Below are 26,412 nucleotides of genomic sequence, written 5' to 3'. Positions count from 1 at the left end.
GCATTAGTTAACTCCTGCTAAAGAGACCCTAATCTAAACGCCGTCTGTACATCTCAAAACAGCTACGAAATCTATTTGTGCGGTGCATTCAAATGTGGCAAAATGAACAAAATCTGTTTTGCATGCCAATATCCTTGGAGAGGGCAATATTCATGCGAGCTGATTCAAGCTGCCCTGAAGAGTTGCGGCGCTCTGCCTTCCTCCCGCAGCTCTGAATGAGCACGGACAAGAGATCCAGCAGCGATTCCTCCCCGAGTCTATAGGCAGCTGTTCTTCGCACTCATGCGAGTATTTTTCTTGGGCACTGCAAGAATGACTTAGAAAAAGAGCTTTAAAGAAAAAAAAGGCAGACTTCTTTTTTCTTCTCAAGCTGCGCACCCCACTTGATGTTCAGTGTGCTTGGAAAAGGCACGAGGTACTCAGCCAGGCGCTAGGCAGCGGCACCCTGAAGGTGTGTAAGGGGTGCCGAACACACGCAGACCAATTCGCATGGTTTTGCTTATTTATAACTACCACTTACATACTGCTGACATTTATAACGCCTGCCTGTGGTGACACCTGTGATGTTGCTGACACACCACTACCTTTGTGAAGTGTGTGTCTACAGGCACCGGCAATTCTAAGAAACTTGCTAGCAAATACACACACCATTTCTTTTGACCGTAACTATGAAGGTTGTTCTTAATCACCGTGCTGATTTTGAAGAGGAAAAAAGCCAAATTTTAGTGAGGTTTATCCCCCTCCATTGATTTTCTTGTCATTCAACCGTAGCTCAGTTGATTACTTTTGTGAAAAATCTCCTTCTGACCAAAAATCTCCTTCTAAACTGGGTTGTTTAGAATTATTCTGTACCCACGTGTACTCACACGTGCAGAATTTCATGCACTTGTTACCATTACTGTTGCCTGTTGACTTCTGAAGTCCACAACCTCTAAAAATGGCACTTTAACCCTCCTGAAAACCTTGATAGAGTTTCATGACAGTACTTGGTTCAGTTTTGTTAATGTAAGTGAACTATAAGGAATTCATCTGGACATGAAGGAGAAAAGGGTCTAGAGATCAACTATTCAACTGTTCCAAGTCAGAGGGGTCCTGAACTATCTCTACAGGAAAAACCACTACTATGGAGATATTGCACTGTGTAGATAAACCACTATGTAGATATTCCAGTTACCAGCTAACTGCAAGAAAATGCTTGGATTCAATAAACAAACCTAATGATAATATAGCTTCCATGCAAAAATTTTCAACTGTTTTGAAATGTGCTTTAAACAACAAGATGTAACTATTCCATCTCCACCCTCCAACCCCAAAATCACACTAGACCTCCTACCTGGTGTTTCTCATAATTAACAAGAGGTTTCATTTATCCACCTTCAGTCAAAAATGTCAAAGAGCTTAACAATTAAACATTAATTAAGCATTGTAACACTCCTGTGAGAGAAGTAGGTGTTGCTTTCTCTACTTTACAGATTTGAAAATGAATTTAAAATTGTCATTTGCACAACTTTCCAACAGTAGCTTTATGGCAAAGGCAGGAGCAGAAGCAAGGAGCAGTGACTCCTGAATTCCCTCCTTCCAACCACCAGGACGCATGTGGCTCTTTAAAACTGGCAAGAATTTGCTTGCCATTTTACCATACATAAAAATTTTCTTTCGAACAACAGCGTTAATTTCTCATTAGCACGAATCCTTGTAAGAAAACACAAATGCATATTTCACCCAGATTGTACTTTCATTATTTTGTTTTCTTTCTGAGCTGAAAATTAGATGAAATTTTGTATCTTATATTAGTATCATTCTTCATCTGGTTAGCTGATGAATTCCATCCTCAGAAGGAACATCCACACGTCTTGAAACCATATGAATTGTTTCTCATGACTTAATCCCCTATTTCCTCTTCTCATGTTTGTTTCTTAATGGCTTCTATTTTTTATTCTTTTACCTTCTTTTCTACTGTAATCGTCTTAATCCTACATCATCTTTTTTCCTTCCTTAAACTTTTTCAGTGATATGATAAAGGATGCACCCATAAAGGCCAGACGAGGAGATGCATGGTACCTTGAGGAGATGCATGCCAAATCTTGTCTCAAATTCACCTCACTTTCAACTTTTCCCCATGTATGGACGTCTGCACCATCCCTCCTATCTGCTTGGTTTACAGTCTTAAATATTCTTCTCTTTCTTCATCCTGATTCATTCCTCAAACTTCAGTTTCAATACAATCCCTTTTTCACTGTTCCAGAAGCAGAACTTCACAGTTCCCTTGCCTTATTTCCCTATCTAGTATCCTGTTTTGTATCCCCAATAATTCTTCTTCACTCAAATCGTCTTAAGCACATTTATAAACCATCTCCTACAGTCTCCTGCTTCCTTCTGTACCACCACAGAACAGACTTGTACTATCCCCTGAAACTATTTCTAAGGTATATTCAATTAGTCCAAAAAGCGTGAGTCCAACCTAGTTTAAAAATGATAAAGTCTTTTCTTTGTCAAGAACCTTGCTGAAAAAGTTTCATTCCTCAAAACCAACCAAAGATTTTTGTACATTTTCACAAACCTAACCTACCTGTAAGTCCATAAAAGTAGCAGTCTGACTCCACTATTTTACAAATCAAGCTGACTTCATTAATAACTGTTTGGGAATGGGTATGTACACCACTCAAATCACAGAAACAGCTGTTGAAATAAATAGATTAAAGATTTTTTTGACAAAAAGAACAGTGCTTTTTTCTTGAAGAATGTATGTATTTTTAAAATTATTATTTCTCATGTTTTGGGTCCACATTAACAGTTAAATTAGGTGTTTTGTTTTGTTTAAATAATACAAGTTAGCACATCATGTTTGTACTAGCTGCCTTAATGAAGAGAGTCAACACTCGCCAGGGTACAGCAAAAACAGGTACCTTTGTTATTCATCTACTCTCTGTAAGAGGCAACTCGCAGGCTTTGAGAACTGCTCTCATCATATGGAAGCTGCAACAAATGTTCAGTCACTGCTTTCTCTTTCAGCTCGCAAAAATTACAGCTGGATGCTTCAAACGTTATGTGTGGTTTCTTGCATCTCAAAGCTTCTGAACTACTTGGATTGCAGCAAGGAAAATTCTGCCCGCAGATACTTGCTTCCACTGCCATCGTGCTCCAGCCAAAATGTAGGGAACAGAAGCAGGATGCCACTGGTGGCAGTGGCACGGATGACACCATGGCACACTGCAGCTCCTGATCATACCTTGGCTGAGCAGGATCCACGTTTACTTCTGCAGCACAAGGAAGTCTCCCTTCTCATCATTCTGCAAAGGTGACATGTCAGAAGTATTTTCTTTCAAGCATTTTCTTTTAAGCAAAAATAAAAATTGTAATTCTCCAACAAGAACTTTTTGCTGTATACTTATCACCATACTATTTACCTTTATTACTCTTATTCTTTACCAATAAGCATACAACCTAGTGGAACAAAATAGATGCACTATAGCCTACTGATTATTATTATTTGTTCCCATTTCAAGAAAACTCTTACTGAAGCTTTCGGTCTTTCTTCAGGCTTAACAAAGGTCCAGAGTTACTTTATTTGGTATCTGCTAGAAAAAAAAAAAAAGTTGAGTTTTCTTCCTTTCTAATATTCCCTAAGGTTTCCCATCCCTTTGCATTCAGCTGCTGATAGAATGAATATCTGAAATCCTTTGAAAACTTCAGATATGCAGCAGAGATCAATACGTTTCATTAGGAGAGGCCTCTCAGAGCACATTAGTCTCACTCTCCACTACCGTCATTTACTTTTTACTTGATTCCAATGTTTTGGATTTTTTTTTAAAGTGAATTTTTATCTACAAAGCCACAAATGATGTGAGCCTTGCCTACCACTGAAAATGCCACTAATGAGCAAACACTCTCCAACGCTTAAAAACAGGTTGGGACCCACAGAAGAGCAATTTCAGCGAAAGACTCCTGCTCTTTTGGATTTTTCCTCTTTATATGAATCAACCCTACCTTCACTGAAATCAGCTACTTCTCCCAAATAGCTTCTTATGCTATGTAAGATGCTAGTAAAAAATAAATGTGCTTCTGAACCTATCAATTAATTTTTAACTCTTTATTATGTCGAAAAAAATATGTTTTGCCTCCCTAGTAATTGCTTGACTTTGTGAGGACTAATAAATGACCCTCACTGTGGCATATGAAAGCCCAAAGAGAGACTTGGTTCTGCTCTTCTAAAACCCAGCGCTGGGCCACACCAGAACAAAGTGTGAACACAGGCTTCTTAGGCATCAGAGGAACACCGGGAACATCAGAAGCTGAAACGTGTGTAGGTGTATTAGCAGTCCTACCATCCATCTGTCAGAAATCTTCGATGTTCCTGCACATCACCCACTGGCAGAGCTGTCTGCCAAGCAAAAATATTATGAAATGTTCATTATATACCCAAATCTCCCCCTTTCCCAAGGAGGAAATGGAAAAACCTGTCCCTCCATACACACATACTAACATCACTATCACGAAACAGCGAGAGACTTTCAAATCCTCCAGTAAAAGAAAATCTACCCAGAGACCAGCACTCGGGACTGTGATTTTACACATATTTTAGCCAACTTTACTTACCGCAGGATATGCTGACTTTTGATTCACATATATCGCATTTTTTAAGGTACGTTAAAGACTGAGTTTACAATTAACTGAACAGACAGCGTACAAAAGGCTTTTAGAACTACACCATATGGTCTAGGGAAAGGAACAATCTGGACTATCCACATTTCAATCTGTAGGCTTGTCCACCTCTATCACACATTGTATTGCTGTAATAAAATATTAAGATAGAAATGTAAAAGTGAAAATAATCTATCTTTTGCACTACCAGGGAACACGGCATCCTACAGTCCAGTGTGCTTAACGAATATTTTAAGTTTTATGATTTTGGCACAGTGAATCAGATAGAGTCAATAAAATTCCCAATTCATTTAAAACAGTATTTCCAGAAGGATATGGGTGGGTATTCATCTTGCGCTTCAGGGAAATAAAAAATACCAGTTTACATGGGGTATACTGGCAGCAGTTTATGTAACAGATGACACATTCTTGGAAATCAAATAAAAGCAGAAAGAAAATACCCATTGTTGCTTAGTGAAGGACTAATCACATGGTCACAGCTGGAACCAGTGTAAATCATTCATTAATAAAATTCTGTTGTAGTAGTCAGGTTTTTTTTTCTGCTTTTCAAATGCCAGCAGGAAAAAAAAAAAAAAGAACCTCTTTCAATTCTTTGTAGAAATGATACATTTGAAAGTAGTTCATAGTAACTATTAAACTTCCTAAATCTTTGCAGACAAAAAAAAAAAGAATGCCTACAACAAGAACAACACTGGCTGTAAGAAAAAAAATATATAAATTCATGGATTTTTATATCCAATCCTAGAAAGCATTTGCCACACCTGGAGGTACTGCCTCCAAGAAGATCCACACTACAGGAAAAGACCATGCAATACCTCCGTGGTCCATAACTGCCTACTGGCAGTTGGACCTGAGTATCACTGACTTGGGGCTGACCCTGCTTTGAGCATGGGACCACACTAGATGGACTCCCTACGTCTTTTCCAATCTGAATTATCCTGTGACACCACGACCCTCCACACCAGAGACTTCTCCCTTCTTGAGATGTGACCTTTGTTTTCTCTTTGACTTTGAAATCAACATAAAAACTATCACTAGTTTTGTTTCATTACCTCCAATAGCATAGAAAATAACTCATACAAATCCATATGACTCTGCAGATAGGGAATTTTAACTCAGATCACCCTCTGCAATTATTTTGAAAGCAACCTCTTGCCATATCAGTGTTGATATGAGAGCCGTTCTACATACAATTCTAAAGGCCTCTTTTTCTTGTAATTTCAGAGAAATTACTAAGTAATGGTAAACAAAAACTATACCATTTGAGGTTTTAAACTGCAACAATACAAAGTAAATGGGATAGGGTTTTCTCTAGTCCCAGAGAATAAGGAAAGTCAAAATCGTAACTGTTCCTCTCCAATCAGCGTAAACGTGTCAGTAACAGCATTTGAAATTGTCATGAATTCCTTTAATTGAAAGGTTACTTTGAATTTAGAAAGGTTTCTTTGAATTTAAAAGCTAAAAATATATTATCTTCCTGACTCTGTGCCTACTAAGCAATCTGAGCAGAATTAAAGCATCCTGCCTTGATAGGATATCTGGGTTTTATTGTAGAGCCTGCTAAGGACTTCTCAAACCTCTATCAAGCCCCAGACCCTTGCAATTCAGCTGCATAAGCCCTCTGCAGCCAGTGGGAATGCTCAAGTGTAAAGTTCAACACATGCTTACATTTTCACATGATCAAAGGCTCAATTGCTCTGTTCTTCAGTTTACTGTAGTTATTCCTACCTCACAGTGACAGCCTCAGTAAGGAGATGCACTTTATATAAAACTGGTTAATATAAACAAGAAAGCCCCGGTTTTCTAGCAATTAACTTCAAGTAGTATGAAATGACAGTTCAAAGCCCTGTTCCTGTTAATAGCATTACTTAGATAAAGGAGGAAATCACTACCTAAGAGAAGCAGAATATATAAATGGAGTGCATCTTAATATTGTCACATTCAGCAACAAAAAAGGACCCTCAAATTTCCTGCTAACTTCTGTTTTAGCAATTATTAGCATAGACTTCGTCAGCAAGGGTAAAGGCTGAAGACAGGCATGGGAAGTGAGTATGTAAGTGCTTAAGAAAAGTAACTAAAAAGCAGTGGCAGAAAGCACCAACTCTCACAAGCGCATGGGCCATGATGTAGATAGGCATCATTTACATAAGATACCATTTTCTGTTCTTCCTCTCTTGAAAATATAAAAATACTGCCTTTTTTTTTTATCTTTTGGTAACCGAAAAATGCAGCAAAGCAGATCATGACTGGCCAGGATCTACACGTCAACTTCTTTCTGTCTGGTGATGCTTCCATTTCGATAAAATACAATGACTCACAAAATGATATATGATTAGATAGATAGATATTTAATAAAAGCTGTTGAGGACCATATATGACCAGCTTACGGCTTTAAAACAACTTACGCAGAAGAACTAGGTAATGTAACTCTCCATCTGATCGAAGGAAGCTGCCATCACGCCTCGGCCGAGCCGATCCTCCAGCAGCCCAGCACCTCGCTCTTCCCGGCCCCGAGCCTGCCAGACACCCTGCCTTTCAGAAGTCTGTCCAAAGGACTTGGAAACATAATGAAACCAGGCCTGTGAGGACGCCTCCATATGCTCCCCACAAAATATTTGATTCTCTACTTCATTTGTCTGCTTCTAGATGAGACATGAAGAAAAAAAACAGTTACAAAATCAAGGGAAAAAGCCTTTCCAGAGGCAGGAGCAGCAGCTCGGATTAAGCCACATACCCACACACTATTCTTGTTGAAGCTACACCCCGTACATCTGACAGGAATTACACTTTTTTTTTTTTTTTAATCTGCTGCTAACACCTTACAAAGAGTATTGTTCCTTTTTGACACTGGTGTCATCAAAAGAACCATGACTAAATGGTTTTAATGGTTTCCATGCCTAATTGCTATTATCTGGCTATTCACCGGCAGCAGCGCAAGGCCATCATCACTCAGACTACCTGAGAAGCAATGACTTTGGTTACAGCCCTAAATCCAAAAAGCCATACAACCAGCACCAAAAATTGGTTCTCGTGCATTCCTCCACGCTGCTCTGACAGGCGTGCAGTGACAATAAAGAAAGGCAAACAGTATAAAAACCTGGAAGTGCTGAAAATACACATTTATTAATGATTTTTCCTCACTGGAAACACTGCACCATGTTGTAGGTAGTCTAATTCTTTCAAGTGAAGAGCTGTGGGAAAAAAAAGCAGTATTTAGTTTAGCTAGGAGACGAGTATGACAGATCTTATAAGCTAATGTTAATGCTACAAAGCTATGATTTACCTTTACTAATCCCTCTCAAAGAAAACAGTAGGACACCGAAAAGAAATGGAAGGAGACAAATTTAAGACAAAAGAGAGCATTTCTGGGAGTTGCAAGAAGGAAAGAAAAGGAGGAATAGGTGAAGGCTGCTGCCACCTCACCTGAAGATCTGCAATTTGTTCGGATCAGCTTTATTTCAATCAGTACAATAACTGTCATGTAGACAAACACCAGGACTATTAATTTCATTGGATATTATCCAAGTGTACACAAGAAGCACAGGTTCAGGCATTTAAGCTTCTGGGCTGATTCCTACTTTAAAGTCAGCAGCAGTAGTTTGAAGCGTCTCCAGAGAAAGGTAGCAAGCAAGGGGGTTAGATTACCTTAGATCATTAAGGCTTACAGTCCTCTCATCAGTTACCTAAGATACAGGTATTTGTAGGAAGGGAATAAATGTTTCTAAGACACATTGCTTCTCTGCAACTATCGTGAGCTAACTTGTGATGTGACGCTGTTATGACATGCATGTTGTTACTGCCAAACTTTCTGAAGCAAGAAACCACTGCAGAAAGGATGATGATTCTGGATTAGAGGAAAAAAGAATTAAAGAAAATGCACCAAGAATGAATTGCAAAAAAAGTGAAGAGTTGATTAGTATTTTTGACAACAGAATAGAAAGGGGGCAAACTTCACCTAATAGCTATTTTACAACCCAAATTTTACTAAACTGCTATTATGTTTCTCAATTCTACATTAAAATGTGTCCTACATTAGGAAGCAAATAGCTTTGAAGGAACTGTTTCGTCTTCTTTAGCAAGACAGACCTTCAGCACCAACTCCATGTACTAAAGCAATCTTTCACTCAAATGCTTTCAGTTTTTTACCCCTCCCATCTCATTTAAAATATTCAAACACGGATGCCTATTGCTTATGCGTAAACCTTAATTATGACATTTAAATCTATTCACTGAAAGTTCAACACTCAAATGGTCTGAAGATAAAAGCTGAAGCAAAAGCATCTCCACCAGGAGCATGAGCATTTTCTGCAGTGGTCAAACACCAAGAGGGTGGGACTGTGGGTGTCTGAAATTCAAGTCTTTTTGAATACATTTTGAAGTTCACACATTGCTGCTATCCTCACCCCACCCAGCCTGTAGCTTTGTGATTTTCTGCAGGGTTGGTAAGATTTCTTTGAAAAAATAACCAAGTGGCAAGCGCGCATGCCAGGTACGGGAGGGTTTTCTCAAAATGCTCACAGCGTCACTTTTCATCTTCTAAGACGCAAATTCATGTGATCTTTTAACAACTATTTATTTCACACCAAACCAGATATCTCCCTAAAGCTTACCAATACAGCCTGCAGGCATATTTCTTAAATAAAAGTACTGAATCCTTGTATACTTCTGATTTGCATACTAAAGGAATGAATCTGCTATCACAGAAGTAGTAACACTGTGCAACAACTGCTCACCCCTTGCTCAAGAAAAAAAAAAATCTTGTTTATTTATTTGGGGTGGGACTCTATACTGATTGCATTTCTGCAGTTTGACAATGGTGAAACATTTTCTTACAGAAGTGTGACAAGTATGAATGCTCTTTAAGCTATTTTATGCATCAGCTATATTAAATTTATATTTTGTATCTATAAATCTTATCACTTATCTGTAAATTTTATTTCTATTGAAAGGTTAAAGAAATTGTACATCAATTTAACAAAATTAAATATTAGCAAAGTGATTATTTTGTTGCAGTATTTCAGATAGTTTCCTGTATAGGTCTTGTTGCTTTAAACAGAAGGATTTTTGCTGCAGTTTTAACAAAATCAGCAAACTGTCTTCCAGCAGCACTTAAATGAAATGATATATTCACAATTGTATTTTATTTTAGAAACAAAAGGTTTTGCATCTGGACTGCATTTGACAGAACTAAATCAGCCGCATGCCTGGCTGTGTTCAAGTGCTCAGAAAATAGCTACCTATAGTTGAAAACAAGGAACTGAGCCCCCCCAAAAAATTAAGAAGTGAATACTGCACGTTTGTTTGCAGTACAAGAATAATGTTATTTTGACTAAAGGAGTGGACACAAGAACCAGAGAAGCAGCCGAGGAAAAGTCCAGCAGGAGAGCTCTTTGCCAACATGCTCATGTGAGAAATACCTGAGGTGAAATTAGCTCTCCTTGCACTACTGGATCACAATTAAGGCTTTTGAAAAACTACAAGAGGAGATTTACTGAAAAACTGTGATAGAAGCTATCAATGCATGATACATTATCTCCTATTATCTAAAAAAAAAAAAATCTTATCTGTGACACAGCAGAGCATAAGCTAAATGCCACTTCGCTTCAAATATTATGAGAAAAGGCTGTTTTCCGGGAAGGCACATGACTGAAACGGGGCTGCTTCTGAGCTAATCAAAATTGCTCAAGTCTTTGATTACAGGAGCTGTATTTTAAAAACTTTACTGGGCTTGCTTCTGCCAGCCTACCCCGAGGGAAGATCTGCTCCCACTCTGCTGGCCCTAACAGCCGGACCTTCAGCAATGTCCGCTACCCCAAAGCTCAAAAGAGCAGGGGAGAAAAACGCTCTTCTTTACGAAGCCATTCCTCCAGCGAGCTTCCTCAGGATCGTGCACTAGTGTGGCATTACCTCTGACATGGTATTATCCTGACTCCAGTCACAGAGCAGCAGGTGTAACACGGAATTTACATTTTCGAAGCACGACACAGCTGTACGTTTACCACCTATATGCAGAAGTGCCGGCACCGTCCCATGCAAGTGATGCCGCGATGTAATCTTCTAAACAGTGCCATGACAACTAATGTAATTATACTGAAATAGTATTAGCTATATTTATATTGGGGATAGTCTTACCACAGTTCTTAAGAGAACTGTTCTGCTGCTCAGGAATTAACCGTATCTCTTCTTCCCTGGAACAGCATAATTAGTCACTTTGACATTTTGCCTTCCACAGTGACTAACAAACTCCTCCTACTCTTATAATTCAGTAGAGATAGCTCAGACTTAAATTATATGGTTCAGGTAATATATACTCAACATGATCTCATTTTTTTCCTAATATCTTCTTTAATTCACTGAAACGAACTAAAGGAACAGTTAGCGTTTCCTCCCACCCCCAACAGGAAATTTGTTTTTTTTTGCTAAACAAATAACCTGGTTAACTTCCATTTTAAGACTTACTTTGTGTTAACATCTTCCAGTTAACAAAAAAAGGTGACATTTCACTCCCTTCCTGCCCAAACCCAGCTGATGGGAGGTCCCCCTCCAGCTCACCTCAGGGAGCCCTGGCAATGGCGGGGCTGCAAGGGGCCGCTCTTGGGGGCATTATACAGATTAGACAGAGGAGTTAAACTCACAATAGTCCATACACAGTATGAATTAGCCAAAAACACACCCATTGTGTATAATTATTATTTAAACCTCACAGTTCTGACAGAACTGCTCTTTTACAAAAGGTAGCGGCAGCACGGACTGGACCAGGCTGCAGTGGCCCAGCCCTGCAACTGATGCAGGGCAAAGTCGATTCCAGTCAAATATTTCTTGTGACTGAAGTGCAAAACACACCATCTGAATGTGCATGGACTAATTAGCAAATCAGATACCCACAAGCTGTGGGTAACTTCTCGCTCTGCAGGCTACCTAACAGCAGATCCTTCACCACATTTAATGACCATCGTGCCATAAGCATGACAAAAGGCAACCAAATCACATTTAGCCAACAAAATACAAAAATATTTTCAGGGTTGTTCTTCCTGATTATTATTAATACTGAAGTGGAAGTTAGCACTTAAAATATTTTGAAGAACTATCCTTACTTTTGTGTTTCACTCACTGGAGGTATGCTTTTGGCACGCAAATCCCTTTGGACTAAATGCCCTCTTATAGGTACATTAAAAATTGAAGGAGCATAAACAACTCCAGCAGCTTGGAGCTTGAGTTGGTATTGCAGTGATCTTTGCAATTCATAAATATCAACACTTGGGATAGTTTGCATGGGAATACAAGCAACTAATTATTATCTTTTGCTTAAGGGCACGTATGGTGTGCTCTACAGGTAGCGCTACTGCTTTTTGCTTAATGTATTGCCTCTTGAAGTCTTTCAATATAACAACTTGCTGATACACTCTAAAGCATTTGTAGTGTTACCAAACTGCTTTATATTCAAAGAGAATACACTGCAAGTTCTGAAAGACGGTGCTAAGAAAGAACTTGTAGTTACAAACCTGTATGCGACTTGCAAATAGTAATTTCACATTGTTCACGAGGAGACAAACCACATCATTATGTACCACAGAGACAGTGTTTTGACAAAAGCATCAATGTCTTTTAGAAAGTAAAAATCTGCAAGTTGCAGTATCGTTTTCTGGAGCACTACTTGATTTTGCAGTATTATCTGAACTACTACCCTGAGATTACCCTGATTTACCACCAAAATGAACATATAATTTAGCAGTTGTATCTTTCTGCATTTATGTAATCAAAAATGCAGGTCTGCTGGGGCAAGGTAGTGGGAACTGTGGAGGACACAGAGCTGTATCTTCCCCAGAAAAATCTTACTACTAAAGTTCATGGAGTACACTGTAGTTAATAACATAATAGTAAATATTTCTCTTCTTTGATGATAAAAAGTTTTTCTCTGACGCGTGACTAAAAGCACGAAATGAAATACTCGATCCAGATGACTTCTACCAACAATCAAGCCTACACAGTAAAGACAGAAAGTATCACACGGTAATTTAAGGGAGCCAATGGCTTCTCTACATTGTGCCAACAAACAGTAGTTCCCAAGAACTGATCCAGTGGCTGTAGAGTAATATTTCCTAGTTGTATCTTCTTGTGCCACCTTCTTCTCCCTGATGTTTTTATTCTCCTATAACTGAAAAATCACTAGAAGTCAATTTTAAGTCAACAGGCTGAAGAAGACAACCTGTGCTGAGACTCTGAGCCAACAATAACTTAAGGTGCTTTCATCCCTAAATACTGAACATCCAGAGGTTACAGAACATTTAGAAAAATAACAAAAAACCTGCAAAAAGCATGCTGGAATGGCTGCAACCAGCAAGAGACTCCTCTAGAAATAAAGGCTAATATTAGCCTATTCAGAGACTATGGAGTGAATTTTAAAGCAGAAAAAGAGTAATTACTCAAACCGGAATGCATTTAAACCAAGGTTAATCACCCAACTAAAAGAAAAAGGAAGCTTAGTTAGGAACTTTGCTCTTTGCTTCACAAAATGCTTCAGCAGCATCCTTCCACTAAAGTTAGCCATTTCAAAAAAATATTAAGAATCCCATTTGCAAACATGTTAAAGTAACCAAGTCTGAGTTTACTGACACTCTGTGCAAGACTCCGCGTTCATAGCATTTTATTTCAAAGCAGAATGTGGCCCACTAAGTCTAAATCAGTCTTTTCCAGCCACAATTGTAAACACTACTTTCATTTCTTCATGTATGTGTTTGGTACAATTGGTAAGCAGCAGTTTCAGTATTACAAATAATGAGGCAGCACAAATTCTAGAAAATGGAAACTTCTTGGGCAAAACTAACAGCCTCTTCAAACACTATTTGTAATGTTTTGTTATTAACTATTTCCTCACTAAATTACTATTTTTTTCAACTTAGACCAAGACTTGCAAAGCTGCGAAACAGAACTGCAATTCAAAGACAAGACATTTTACACATGCTTTGCAGCTAATGAATTTCAGAAGTTGAAAGAAAACATTGTGAAGAAGTTGGTTAAAAACAGTACTGAGATTCTGTAAATAGATTCAACTCTTCAAAAGAAAATCTGTCACTGTAAGCAGCTTTAAAGCCAGTCTTTTAAGCTAGGACTAAACAATCCTTTATTTAGCAAAACTATACTAAGCAGAAATATATATATTAAAAGATGCAAGTATATAAAACAATGCTACCATCTACTAGTCATCCCCCAAATACTCGTTGTTGGCAAAGAAACTCTACAGGTTTCATGCAGCACTACTTGCATGAGTGGTTTGGAAGCCAACTCATCTATATTGTTTCCACAACTTGACTATGTGTGCTCACAGGAAGATAAATAGGAAGGCCCCATCGTTGTGATGGGGAAATCTTTGTGAATGATAGCAATATTAGGCAGATGAGTGGCTCACGTTTAATTTACTGTCAGTCACATGCATAAAGTCACACACAAGTCTAAGTCAGCACAGAGCTTCTCAGTACATGGCATAGTAAGTCTTCATCTGCTGTTATCCTGGACCCGTTTATTAAGTATTTCGTATGAAATATGAAGTTATATGAAAAAAATCTCTTAATTTACAGACTGATTATCTAGTCACTATGTAAGTACTAACTAGGTAAGTTTAGTTAATACACTAGTTATACAAAAATGCATAGCTGTTTAGTCATTTCAGAAACCCAGCCATTAGGATTTTCTCACATTCCTAAAATTTTTAGGGTTTCACATTTCCTCTAAGGTACCAAAGATGTAATAACGCAGGCTCTTACAAAGAGCCTAAAATGGATGTCTCAATTCAAAGTGAGGCAGAGTTGAACACAATTCAATAAAAGTAGCATGCATCATTAAAACTTGCTGGCAGCAAACACGTGGGGTCCTTTCAAACACGTAACTGCAGCGAGCAGCAATATCTGCGCTAGCTTCATCTAGCTAGCAGAGATAAAACAACAAAGTCAGAAGAAAGCTTCAGCAACCAAGATAAACCTTTTCCAAGAATGCACAGTATGTAATTATGCTGCTGTCGTATGCAAATCCTGTACCACTGCATCTACTCTGCTGCTGGTACGTGCAGTACCTAGACTGACTCGGTACAGGTATGTTAGCATATCTCTAAAACAACACACCTTCCACTTCGTGCCTGAAGACCTATCCTTTGATTTACTGAAACGTGAATATAAAAAAGCAGAAATCCTTACAAAGAAATGATAATAGCTAGCTGCTTTGATACCTATGGCAACATGACTAAAAACAAGCAATTCAAAGAAACAACTAATTCAGTTTAAAGTTATGAAGTTGAGCCTTTTTTTTTTTTGTGGTCTTTAACTTATCTGCAAAGCTCTTTCATCCAGTCTTGTAAATAAGTGTAAGTAGCCTTTCTGAATTGATTATTACAACTTCAGGACGAGTGACACTTGACTGAAAAAGTAAAAGGATGCCAGTTCCCTTTCTTTGTTTTCATTTTCAGAGAAGGTACGTGAAAAAGTTCTTCTCTTGCCATAGCCTGGCTTCTGTTCAAAAAAGAAAATTTAGGGTTGTGGCCTGGGCACATGGCCTTCTACCCCTCTGTCTCTCAATGACTAAACAAATACTTAATCCAGTAGGCCAGGTAAAATTGTTTCAGCAGTCTGAACAATGCAAGCTGAACATCAAGTCCTATCTTACTAAAATAAATATAATTTTCCTAAAATCAGGCCATGTGCAGGATTTGGTCCAAGTCACCTGCAGTCTACATTCCTCTAATGTGTTAGAAGGTACAGAAATAACACACGACTTCTTTCCTGAAGCCACTGAAGTTGAAGAAATGCAAGGATGCAGGAGTTTGCTTTTTTTTTCTTTCCCTTTTTTCTAAAATTTATGTTTGGATCCCAGCAATTCATCTTGTGCCATAAAATGTTTATGGTTTTTAACTTGCATGGAGAACGCAGCTGCTTTCAGAGACTGGAGGGCCACTCCTACTGTCAGAACTCTTGGCTCTACAATGGTAACTTCATTTTCATTAGTTTCACAAAAAATATAGAAACACATGACTATTTTAGCTTCCAATAATCTCACAGAGTAAAAACACGCAACGCCAACTGGTAAGCTTTTGCTGACCGCAAACTCACAATTAGCTTTTGTCAGATGCTTTTAGAACTGTACAGTCATTTGTACATTAGAAGACTGATTCAATTGCCTAAAAATTTATAACGTGACACAAGATACAGCTCTTCTAAGTAAAAAGTTTAAAAAAAGACTTCAGCTTCTTCCAGCACAGAAAATAAAAGCGTATTTTAAGTATTTCCTCTTTAGGCTTCCCTCCGAGTTGCAGGGTGGGCTTTTAGTTTCCATTCTAAGCCGAGATGAAGCAGTCAGCCTAGCAAGGTTGTTCAGGGCTTCAGAGCTATCACACTGCCAATCCTGGCTTTATTTCTAAACTTTTATGCCCCAGGTTAGCCAGGGTCAAGAGTTCTGCTGAGGCTGTGCGTGTCTGCCCTCAAGAATGACACTACTTCAGTTCTTCACTCTGATCCATTAAACGGATGATATTTTTTGATGGGTTATCCAGTGATTTGGTTAAGCACATGATGCCTGGAAAGCCACCTGGTGAGTGCTTTGACCTCATTAAAATCTGGATATTTGCTGTAAGAAAACAAGCCGTGGTTCTAAGTGCTATGCTTTCATTTTCAGCTGCTGTTTCATCAACGAAAGAACAGAACAAGCCTCTCTCAGACCTTAGTGAGAATAGTGTTTCCTACAGATCCACACCCCTACCTGTTACAGGGTCTCTAAGCCAGCACCAGTTAAATATCCCACAAGCTAAAGGAGGTATGTATCTATATACAGAGATAGATTTACACATCCACATTTTGAATTCTTGCAATTTCATCTGATGCAAGATTTCTACATTGTTTGTAACACAGCCCCTACAAACATCTAAGTCATGCTTACAATTGCCCTGCTAAACGAATATATTATTTATAAAACATTAAAGAAACAGAAAATTGATATTTTAAGAATGACTTCTGCAAAAGCTGTTCTGGCAATGCCGAGGTCCTAACGAGCACGTTGGCTCTGATGAACTCGTAGCATATTTGCAGGCTCTAGCCAATGCCTATGCAGCTGCTTGGGTACCTATCTCTGTGCTGTCTCATTAAAAAAAATATCCCGTTACAAAGCATGCTGAAACAGTGAGCTAATGAGGTTACATACTGGAAATCACCCCAAAATAATTATTAACTATTTACCAGAATCATGTGAAATTTCCAGTAGGCAATATTCAAATTCAAGTTGTCAGGAAAAAAAAAAGAAAAAACAGAAAAAGAACACATTAGCCTATGTATAAACATATCTGAGTCCATATAAAGCACTGGTTCACCTTCTACAATTGCCTTTTCTTCTGCATGGGAAAAGCCCATGCTACACCTCTCTGAAACAAGTAAAGCAAATCTCCCCCCACACCTTAGCCACCTCCAACCCAAAGTGCAGCATGACATTTGATGCGCATACTTTCGATACACGCTTTGCAAGAGTGTGGTAAACCCTTTTTAAAGATGATGTGAATTACAGGTATGCAGATGGAAGTGCTGGGAGGGGTTCTAGTTTCAGTTTCTGAAATACTTTCACGGCAGCAACCACATGATTGAGTGCTGTACTCAGTAGTGCTACCATTTAAACACAGGATATTGTTTTGCTTGCACTAATTCCACAGATTGTACAGAACTATATTTTAGTAATTCAGAGAAAAAGCATCTAGCAAATAAGGGCCCACAAGAAAAAAAAAAACAGTGGAATAATTTGGAAGTCTTTGTGGTTTAAAATTATGCTTTATCATTTGTAAGCCTCTAATAATTTTTAAATTTTTTACTGCATCAGCTAGTCTTCTATTAGGCTTTAATTTCTGAACAGTGTATTGTTAAAAATGAAATGCATTCAATTTAAAACATAGCTGCAAATCCTTTTTGAAAAGGATAAGTGACCACAGGAGAAAATTATACAAAATTAGAAGGAATTGCCTTCAAACAATAAATACACCAGAGTACACCTGAGCATACCACAGTCCTGCTGCCCAGTTTCATCCCACTGCTTTTCCAGAAGGCACAGGGGAGCAGCTCAACACTCAAAGTGTTTAGTAGTTTCAATAAAATATATTTAACAAAATATTTTAAAAAAATAGGGTCATCTAGCTATTAAGCAAACCGCTGTTATGGTTCTGCATCCTGCATGCTGCCATGCATCCTGACTGCTGCACTGCCAAGGAACCAAGAGCTGAGATGAACCCTGCATTTTGTTTTACTCTTAACAACAACACATGCAGAGCAAAGTCTACACATGGAAATCTCTGACATCTATGGAGCCACTTAACTGCACAGTGAAGCTTGAAACAAGTTACAGATGGGCATGTTGTCTTTACCTACCCTGTACATGTCTGACACAAAAAAGAGGGAAAAGGAAAAAACTGAAGTTTATAATCTGTGAGAGTGATGCTACAGCCACATGAACAAGCACTGGTCTGCCATCAGCCCACTGTCACTTCTGTGCATGCTGGTAGCATTCCAGTGCATGTCCCTCACCTGTGGTTTACACCACAAGATATTAAGTGCAATGGAAGTATTTTAGAAAAAATACCTGCGTTACTTGGAGTTGCATTTTTGGAAGCAGCAGCCTAAAACCTCATGGACTTCCACTGAGACTTGGGTACCTAAATGTCTAAATCCTTTCTGAAAATGGCAGTTTGGCATCAACTGCTAAAAGCTTTTGAAAATCTTGCATTTTATGTAACATTAATCACAATTCTGCCTTTGTATGGTACACAATTTTTACAGCTTACAGTAAAACACACACAACACAAAACTCATGTGAGCTAGCATTTCTGTTCCCCCATCACATCAAGTACTGCCATGCTGACTGTCACTCCTGTGGGGATTGTGATGGGGTTTAAGTGACACTGCCCTTGCTGCCCAGGGCTGCTTCTCCCTAACTGAGTGGGGTGCTGTGCCTCTCCCCGCACTGCTCCATCCTGCAGAAGGCACTACCTTACATGACTCGTCTTTGTCCAACGCACAAGGCAAATAAGAAGCAGCCTCCAAGGCATCACAGTTTTTGTGCATCCTATTTAGGTAGCCAGGACTCCTCTCCTGGCACCCCGAAGCTGCAGGGAATGCACGGTAAAGGGACAGAGATAGTACCAGCTCTGAGTCAGTCGGGAATATCTCCATCAGCAGAAATGCCAGCTGGATGCAGAAGCTCTGCTGTGAAGCCAACCGATGCTGCCAAGGCGGGTTTTATTCAAGGACAGGACCTGCTTCTTGATCGCTGTCCCAAAGAGTCTGCAAACTTGATAGACATAACGCACACAAGCATTACAGGTAAAAAGGGACAAAAAGCAGAGCAAGAAGAATCAGGAGAGCACGAAATTGAGTGGAGAAACTGTGTGGTGGAATTGCCCAGTGAGAAAGCACCTTGGTGGTCCTAAGCAAGCTGTGGGAGGAAGGAAGGATCTGGAGCTTTTTGTTTGCTTCTGTAGCAAAATTTAATTAAAATTTGCAACATGGCAGATTTAGAAAACAAAGGAGTACTAAGTATAAGGGAATTTGTAACAAGCATATAAATACATATATATTAGTCCATGACATTGGATGTGATGTGAATAACCAAAAATCAGTTTCCTGTAATAAGTTAGGGCTGCTGTCTTCAGTCACTCTCTTCAATCTCCTGTGTATCATCCACCTGGAGGAGATGTATCTACACACCAAAGCTAAGGGCACAATGCTTCGTCCCTCGTGAACAGCAGGTCAAATGCTACCTACAGACTGCAGATACAGTAAAATATAGAAGCTTTCCTTGAGTGTTTCCACTCTAGCAATATCTCAAGTAAAATGCACTACTGAAGCACTTGGCTCCTCAAAGGTCTGCTTTGTCAACAAGTTCTTTCTTATTTGGCTTTGCTATCTTACATGATAACTGGCTGCCATTGCAAATAACCAAATTAGGTAAGTCTTTCCAACCTTACTTTCAGAAAGACTTACAAGTAAATGATTGCACACCACAAAACCTTATAATGCAAGAAAAAAATATGCAGTTCATGTGATTTTTTTTTTTTAACTCCCTAAAGGATTTGAATAATCCAGTAATAGTTTTGTAATATTTCTTTTCTGTTTTGTTTTGGTTTCACCTTTTTTTTTTATATTATTATTTATTGATAAGACTGGGTTAAGAATGAATGTGAAAAACCCACATATTTACAGTAAGAAACAGTTGAAAAACAACTTCGTAACAGGCCGCCAATGAGAGTTTAAAAATAAAAACTCCCTGAAAAACCTAGCACAAAAATAACTGCTACAAGGAGGTGGGAAGATGCAGGAGGAAAAAAAGTACCACAAGCATTGAATAAGCCAAGAACTTCATGAGAATAAACAAATTGTAAAAGTTTGAACAATCTCCATGTCATGGAGACCTTCAGATAACGGTATTACAAGATTACAGGGCCAGCACAGTTCTGAAGCCTCAGAGCACCAAATCAACAAATCTGTTAGGACACAAAAAGAAATGTGTGTCAATATAAGCAACACAATCTAAGAAATACTTGAATTCTCCACTGCCTCGTAAGAGCTTACACCAGAGCCCTTCCCTTGTTGCAGCCTGTAATGGTCTTTTCATTATTTGGCCACGTTTTAATTTAACACACAGGAACTTAAAACCTTTAAGCTTGTTACTCTTCTGTCAAATTTAGTTCCAGTTGCCTGATGAGTTCAGAAGTTATTGGAAAAGAAGGGGAGCGCAGAAGGAAGGGCACTGACATCCACTGGGATCACAGCGGCTCAGTTCCTGCAATGGGACAGGCCTGGAGTAGTTTGACATGCACAGAAGCTGTGAGGATGAAGTAACTTAAAAATTCTCATAACTTATCCTTACGAGAAGCAATTCTAGCTGGCTTCAATGTCTTGGAGGACCTTAGGGGTGACACCCCTGTAAACACTCTTGTTTCTAATGCACAAATGTCTTTTACACTTAAAGACACAACTAGATTTTGTAATTCTCAGTGTGAGGAAAACTAATGCTCCCCACCAAAAGTGTGAGACACAGTCCCTCCCTTCCCTGCAGTCCCTCCCTTCCCTGCAGTCTCTATTCTCTGCTATTACTTATTAGTTTGGCCAGTGGAACTTCACATATTTTAATATTTTTCTTTTGAAAGGGTGAAGGTAAACATTTTTTGGTCCTCTCTTCCTTCTTTGCTGTTGGCCCACTGGTCTCTTATTCCTGTCCTTTGTGCATGTCCATACAAAGCTTGAATTACAAGTAGAGTACAATTGTTAACAGACATCTCTCATTCATAATCCCAAGATTTCCCACCTCTGTTACAACCATGTGAGCCCAGGCTTTGATTAAGAAGGAGAAAAGGAGAAGTCTGCAAGCATGTTGCTAATCTTGCCTTGAAGGAAAAAATCCTTTGATTCCCCAAACCTGTAACCTTGTTAGACTTACCACACATTGAAGCATGGTGTGAAACTGTGTCAAGCATGGGGAAAGGCACTAGAAGATACCTCCTGAACACCACTAACTGTGTCCTAACTGCTGGGCACAAAATGTAATTGTGTCTCCTTGTCTTCAGAGGGGCAGTGAGTGAAGAAAGGGAGTCCCTGGACTGCGCCCACTGAAGTCCTCTGCTTACACAGATGTTAAACAGAGACAGGAAAGTATCTTTACTCAATCCATCAGTGATCTGAAAGGTGGCACCTTCAGAAAGAGCTACCCCACAGCGTGCAGGATGAAGCTGAACTAATGGATTTGGTGTGGAAGTGAGGACACTGCACTGACACAGATTGCCTTGTAGGCCAATGTGTTTTGAGAACAGGGAGCCCACAACCCAACGCTAGAATTATGGCTATGAGACACTTGGCTCTGGTGTTTTCAGTCATAAAACAGGGAACTATATGCTTTTTCCTTCTCAGAAAGGCATAGTATTTCACAGAAGCATTGTTACCTGCATTCAAAGCTGGGAGCAGCCGAGGTACCAGGCTGTGTGCTTTACATGTCCTCAGCAAAGCCATCTGGGAATCTTGTCTATGGATCTCCGTGCCAAGCAGGACTTCTCCCCATTTGTTCCATCCACTTCAATCCAATGGACAACGTGCAAGTTTTTCAAGTGTAATATTCTTAACTCTGAATAAAGCTTGAGGGGAAAAAAGAAGAAAACAGGGTATGAGCTCACTTAGCCTAACTTCCAAACTGTTCCAAACTAAGAAGCTTCACACAAATACTACAAAATACATTTATCCTAAAAACTTTCCTTAGTCCAATAATGTCTGAAAAATAGACTATAGACTATTGAGTATATATGTGAGCCAAATACAAAGACATGGATCCATGACCACCCACGCTCACTGATCATCAAGAGTAGGCAGGTTTGTTTACTTAACATTTATATGATCAAGGTTGGGGTTTCCCAAGCCTAGTTTTCTGTAGCAACTACAATTTTACTGTATTTCGATGACTGAACTACGGGACTAACTATGCTTCGCATCATCTGAAACACGGGGCAACAAAAATTAAACCACCAAGAGAACTGCTGCTTAAATGTTACTGGGCTACAAGCACATTGGGGACCCACAAGTTGTAGGTCTCCCTCATCCCTTTAAAAGTTATGCTTTAAGCAACAGGACATTTTTAGTATTTCCTGTATCTCAGTTGCATAGAAGCCAAGTTTTTTTTTATATCAAAATATTGTGTTGCAATGATTTAATGCCTTAAAAAATTAGTTTATATAGCAATATAGGCCAGACACACAATCCTATTAAAAAATACGTCAGCTTTGTCTCACAAAGCCTTCTATCATGAAGCCATAGTGACTCACATTAATTATTATTATTATTTATTTATTTTTAGCTTTTAAGCCTTCACTGAAAGAAGCCCAGGTTAACCTTTAGTGTATTTTGTCCTGGGCTAAGTCCACTGTGACATCCTTTTTGCCCTTTTAAATACAGAACTTTTTGGAAGTCTTCCAATACCTTGAAATAAACACATTACAAGATATGCAATAATTAACATGAGTGGTTCTAGAGACTCCTGAGACAGATCTCTAAAGACACTATGATGTGATGTCTAGATCTGTTTATATTATTTTTTTTATTTAATACTTAATTTCAGAAATCACTCCTTTAGCATCTTCAGCAAAGTGGGTGTGAAGTTTCTATTCTAAACAAAAAGTGATACGGGAAAGGAGAAAACACTGTAAGAAAGTGTGCAAAAAGCAAAGTTACATTACAAAGGCAAAAAAAAACATATTTTAATGTTTATGCTTCATGATATCTAAGGGAAAGAACTGACTGTTTTTAGGAAACACACTGAAAATGACCATTTCACCCCGTAGATGGTTGCCCTGGAATCAAAGGATGAGCTGCATGAGATACAAAGATCACAAGTCTAGGATGTTTATGTACCTAAATTTATGTACCTAAAAGCTGATATCTGTTTTCTTTTTATTTGCCAAATTAGATGTGTTTCTACTTATTTCTGAAAATGGCAAGGTGTAATGCTTTTTCATTTCAGTCTTCAGGAAAGCACTTAGGATTCTCAAAAGCAGTCAATTTGACAGAGAGCCTCCAATCCAAGCTTTCAAAGAGACAGGGAGGAGGATTTGGGATTAGTTTTATTTTTTCAAGTTTTAAAGTCACATCAGCAAGCTCTGAGGTCTTTTTACCATTGAGGACTAAAGAAACTAGTTGAAATAGTTCCTAAAGCACCCGCAATTCCCTTCAAAAGTCAATGGATAAGAGAAAAGCTCCCAAAGACTGGAATTGCTAGCACAAATAAAACTCACCACAAAAGAGAAGAGCAAGGAGAACCAAGAGCATTGCAGACAAGTAATACTTGCTTGCATACATACCAACAGCTTCCCAAAACAAGTGATTAAACAACCTATTTGTACACACTCAGAGGACGAGCTAATCAAGATTTATCAGGAAAAAAATAAATCACATCAAACTAAACTAATTTCCTCCTTTGACAACGCACGAGGGGGGTAAGGCAAAAGTTATCCATCTTGGCATAAGGCTTTTGCCTCAGTGTCTCAGTCAGCCCAGTGTTTTTGAAAGCATAAGCTTTTTAAGAAGTTATCATAGAAATATTCAAATATCACATTTCTCTAATAGCTATGCGTGTATGCACTGTGGTCTTCAGTAGCCAGTTAGCAAAATCCAGAAATGTTAAACCTCTCATTTTTTTTCACGTGTAAAAGTGATTTCAAAACCATATTCATTATATTTAAAAAGTACCACTAAAAGGAGCACTATTACAGCCTTCTAATTATACTTTCGCTAGGTTTTAATGTCAGACATTTGAATGATGAACTCATCTGAAGATGACTAATTACAATGTGCTCCATGTGGGTAACAGGTTTCCAAGATCCTAATATCAATTAACAAAATGCACCCTTCTCGTTTCAGATTGAAAACTAAAATGCAGCCAAAAGAAGTTCCTGCCTTGTATCTTCCAGATCACAAAAGAATGCACTACAAGAAAATAAGACTGCCAGAAAACCCTAAGACTTTCAAAAAGATATTATTCTGCAGATGTGGCTTAGCTACGAAGCCGAAACAGAAATGACATCTGAGCTTAGGATAGTAAGCCTTTTTGCCAATGAATTTCTTGTAAAGTCAACAATTATAATTTATTCTGATCCTTTGTGTCACCATATTAGTAGTTATTTTTCAGCAATCCCAGGGCAGCAACAAATAATGCCATAGAAGAGGACTGATATAATTACATGCTGAAAAAGATAGGCCAGCACCCTTACACTCCAAACTACCCTCTGTGGCTCCTTCATACCCCATATGTTGCTAATAAAACTGTTTGAATCATACCTATGAGACAGTTTTACTGATATTGTATCAGGTCCCTAGGTTCTTGGTATGAGATACGATGTCACTAGAACTATAACTATGCAAATTTGGTGATACAGGATCCCACTGGACACAATATTACATACCTAATTCGCTGGATGAAGCCCTGCATTAACAATAATTCTGGTGTTATATAAATGAAACCACTATGTTTATTGAAAAGCTCACTACACCACAATGAAATCAAATTTAAAAAGCAATAAAGAGCAACTGACGTGCGAACAGTAAAGATGGCAAACTGGGCTTTCTTCCCCAAACAACGTAAATTTTACTTTGTGTGCATTTGCCAGTGCTTCAGAGAAACTTTGAGCGGGGACACTAACCAGATGAAGTTGACTCCTTCCCCCAGTATTAATTAACAATGTGAAGTAGGGATCTTCTGAGCCCAATTTTCAGAAGCTACCACGTGATTTTCACCAAGCATCTGCAATGTATTTCTATCCAATTTGATTCTCAATTGCTACTACTAATAAATAAGTAATAATGATTAATACTAAGAAGTGCAGCAGTGAAAACCGACCGCCTGGGGACATCAACCCATCGCACTGAAGCACCTCACAAGCATCATCTTCAGGTCACAAAACACCTGCGTTCCACCTCCAGATCTTACTTCAAGTACAGGATGACCTCAGGAAAATGAAGTTTCTTCCCAGCTCGTCTCAGGTAAATGAAGAGTCTCTCATTAACATTTCCTGCATAAGAATGTGGTCAGTATTTTATCTCTCTCTTCATATATACATTTATACACACACCCCTGCAAAAAGACATGCCTGAACGGTCTTAGAAATCAGAGCAACAGGAAGAGACAGCTGAGGTGCAATAAGAAACCCAGCAGCACAAACCAGCTTGAGACACATTCTCCTTTTCTGGGTTTCTACTCATTTCTTCCCTCCCCTATTCACGGATTTACTGGAGCTGGAGAGTACTGGAGCTTGTCACAAGAAGTCTGTTTGAAAAACAAATCTGAAAAAAAAGGTAAAAGCCTAAAAGGGAGCCTGGTAAAGACCCAGACTTAGGAGATAAAGTTCAATATTTCACCCAGGTGTTGTGAGAATTATTTAACCAGATAATTTTATAAAGCAAATTATACAGCAAATTTGTGCTGCAAATTGTTTATTATACAGAGGAAAAAACACAGTTTAGTGTTTTCCAAAGCCTTGAAATACCTGTAACACCTTTGAGTACAGACAGAATACATAAACGACACCACAACCAGCTAAAAAGCCTCACCCTGCAAAGTACTGACTTTAACTAAATGATGCAAGGGTTTATTCAGATGGAAGAGGAACGGATTTGTGGCCAGGCACACGGTGAGCAAGAAGATGAACTGACTGTTTTATAGGAAGCTAGCTTGTGTGCTTCCACTACTGCAAGGGCTTAAGTTTTCCTTCATGCCATCCCCTGTGTAATAGCTTTATTCTCTTTTTTTTATTTTTTTATTTCATTTTTTTTCTTAAAGGAGTGTAGGTGACAACTTAGGAGCTAGAAAGCTCCCTCCCCACTCCAGCCCCCTTCTGCCCTCTGGCACTGCTGTGACGTTTCATCACAGTACAATTCAGAGAGAATTATATACCTCTTCTCAAAGTTTGAAGAAATAACCCCTCCTCCCCAATATGGCCCAAAGCTGTTATGAAGCAACTTATTTTTAGAAAAAGCACTTATACAGATACTTAATTTTAATTAATAGTCTCACTGACTTCAACATTTGCACAGCGAGACAACTCCACGCTTCAATTAAAGAATGCACATAAATGCTTTGCTGATTCATAGCCAAAAGCATGACAGGAACATCATTATATAAAATGCTCATAAAGTTTTAAAAAAATAATAATAATAATTACAGGAACTCCACCCTCCAACAGGGTATTAGAAACCCCGTAAA

General features: G+C 38.7%; 1 protein-coding gene across 36 annotated transcripts in view; it reads right to left on the bottom strand.

Moving 5' to 3' along the window:
* GTDC1 (glycosyltransferase like domain containing 1) overlaps positions 1–26,412 on the bottom strand; it is a 178,596-nt gene that overhangs the window by 132,973 nt on the left and 19,211 nt on the right. For 12 of the 36 annotated variants that reach the window (XM_027459221.3, XM_038181858.2, XM_072040406.1 and 9 more), the window contains one exon: positions 21,614–21,802. The exons of the other annotated variants lie outside the window; for them this stretch is intronic. In XM_027459221.3, coding sequence (XP_027315022.2) covers positions 21,614–21,680 — 67 coding nt within the window. In that variant the 5' untranslated portion in view covers positions 21,681–21,802. The remainder of the gene's footprint in view (positions 1–21,613; positions 21,803–26,412) is intronic. 36 annotated transcript variants of the gene reach the window in all.

This window comes from Anas platyrhynchos, chromosome 7 (assembly GCF_047663525.1).
Source record: "Anas platyrhynchos isolate ZD024472 breed Pekin duck chromosome 7, IASCAAS_PekinDuck_T2T, whole genome shotgun sequence".
Lineage (NCBI taxonomy): Eukaryota > Metazoa > Chordata > Aves > Anseriformes > Anatidae > Anas > Anas platyrhynchos.
Note: the sequence above shows the minus strand (reverse complement) of the source record. Positions and strands in the feature narration are given on the sequence as shown.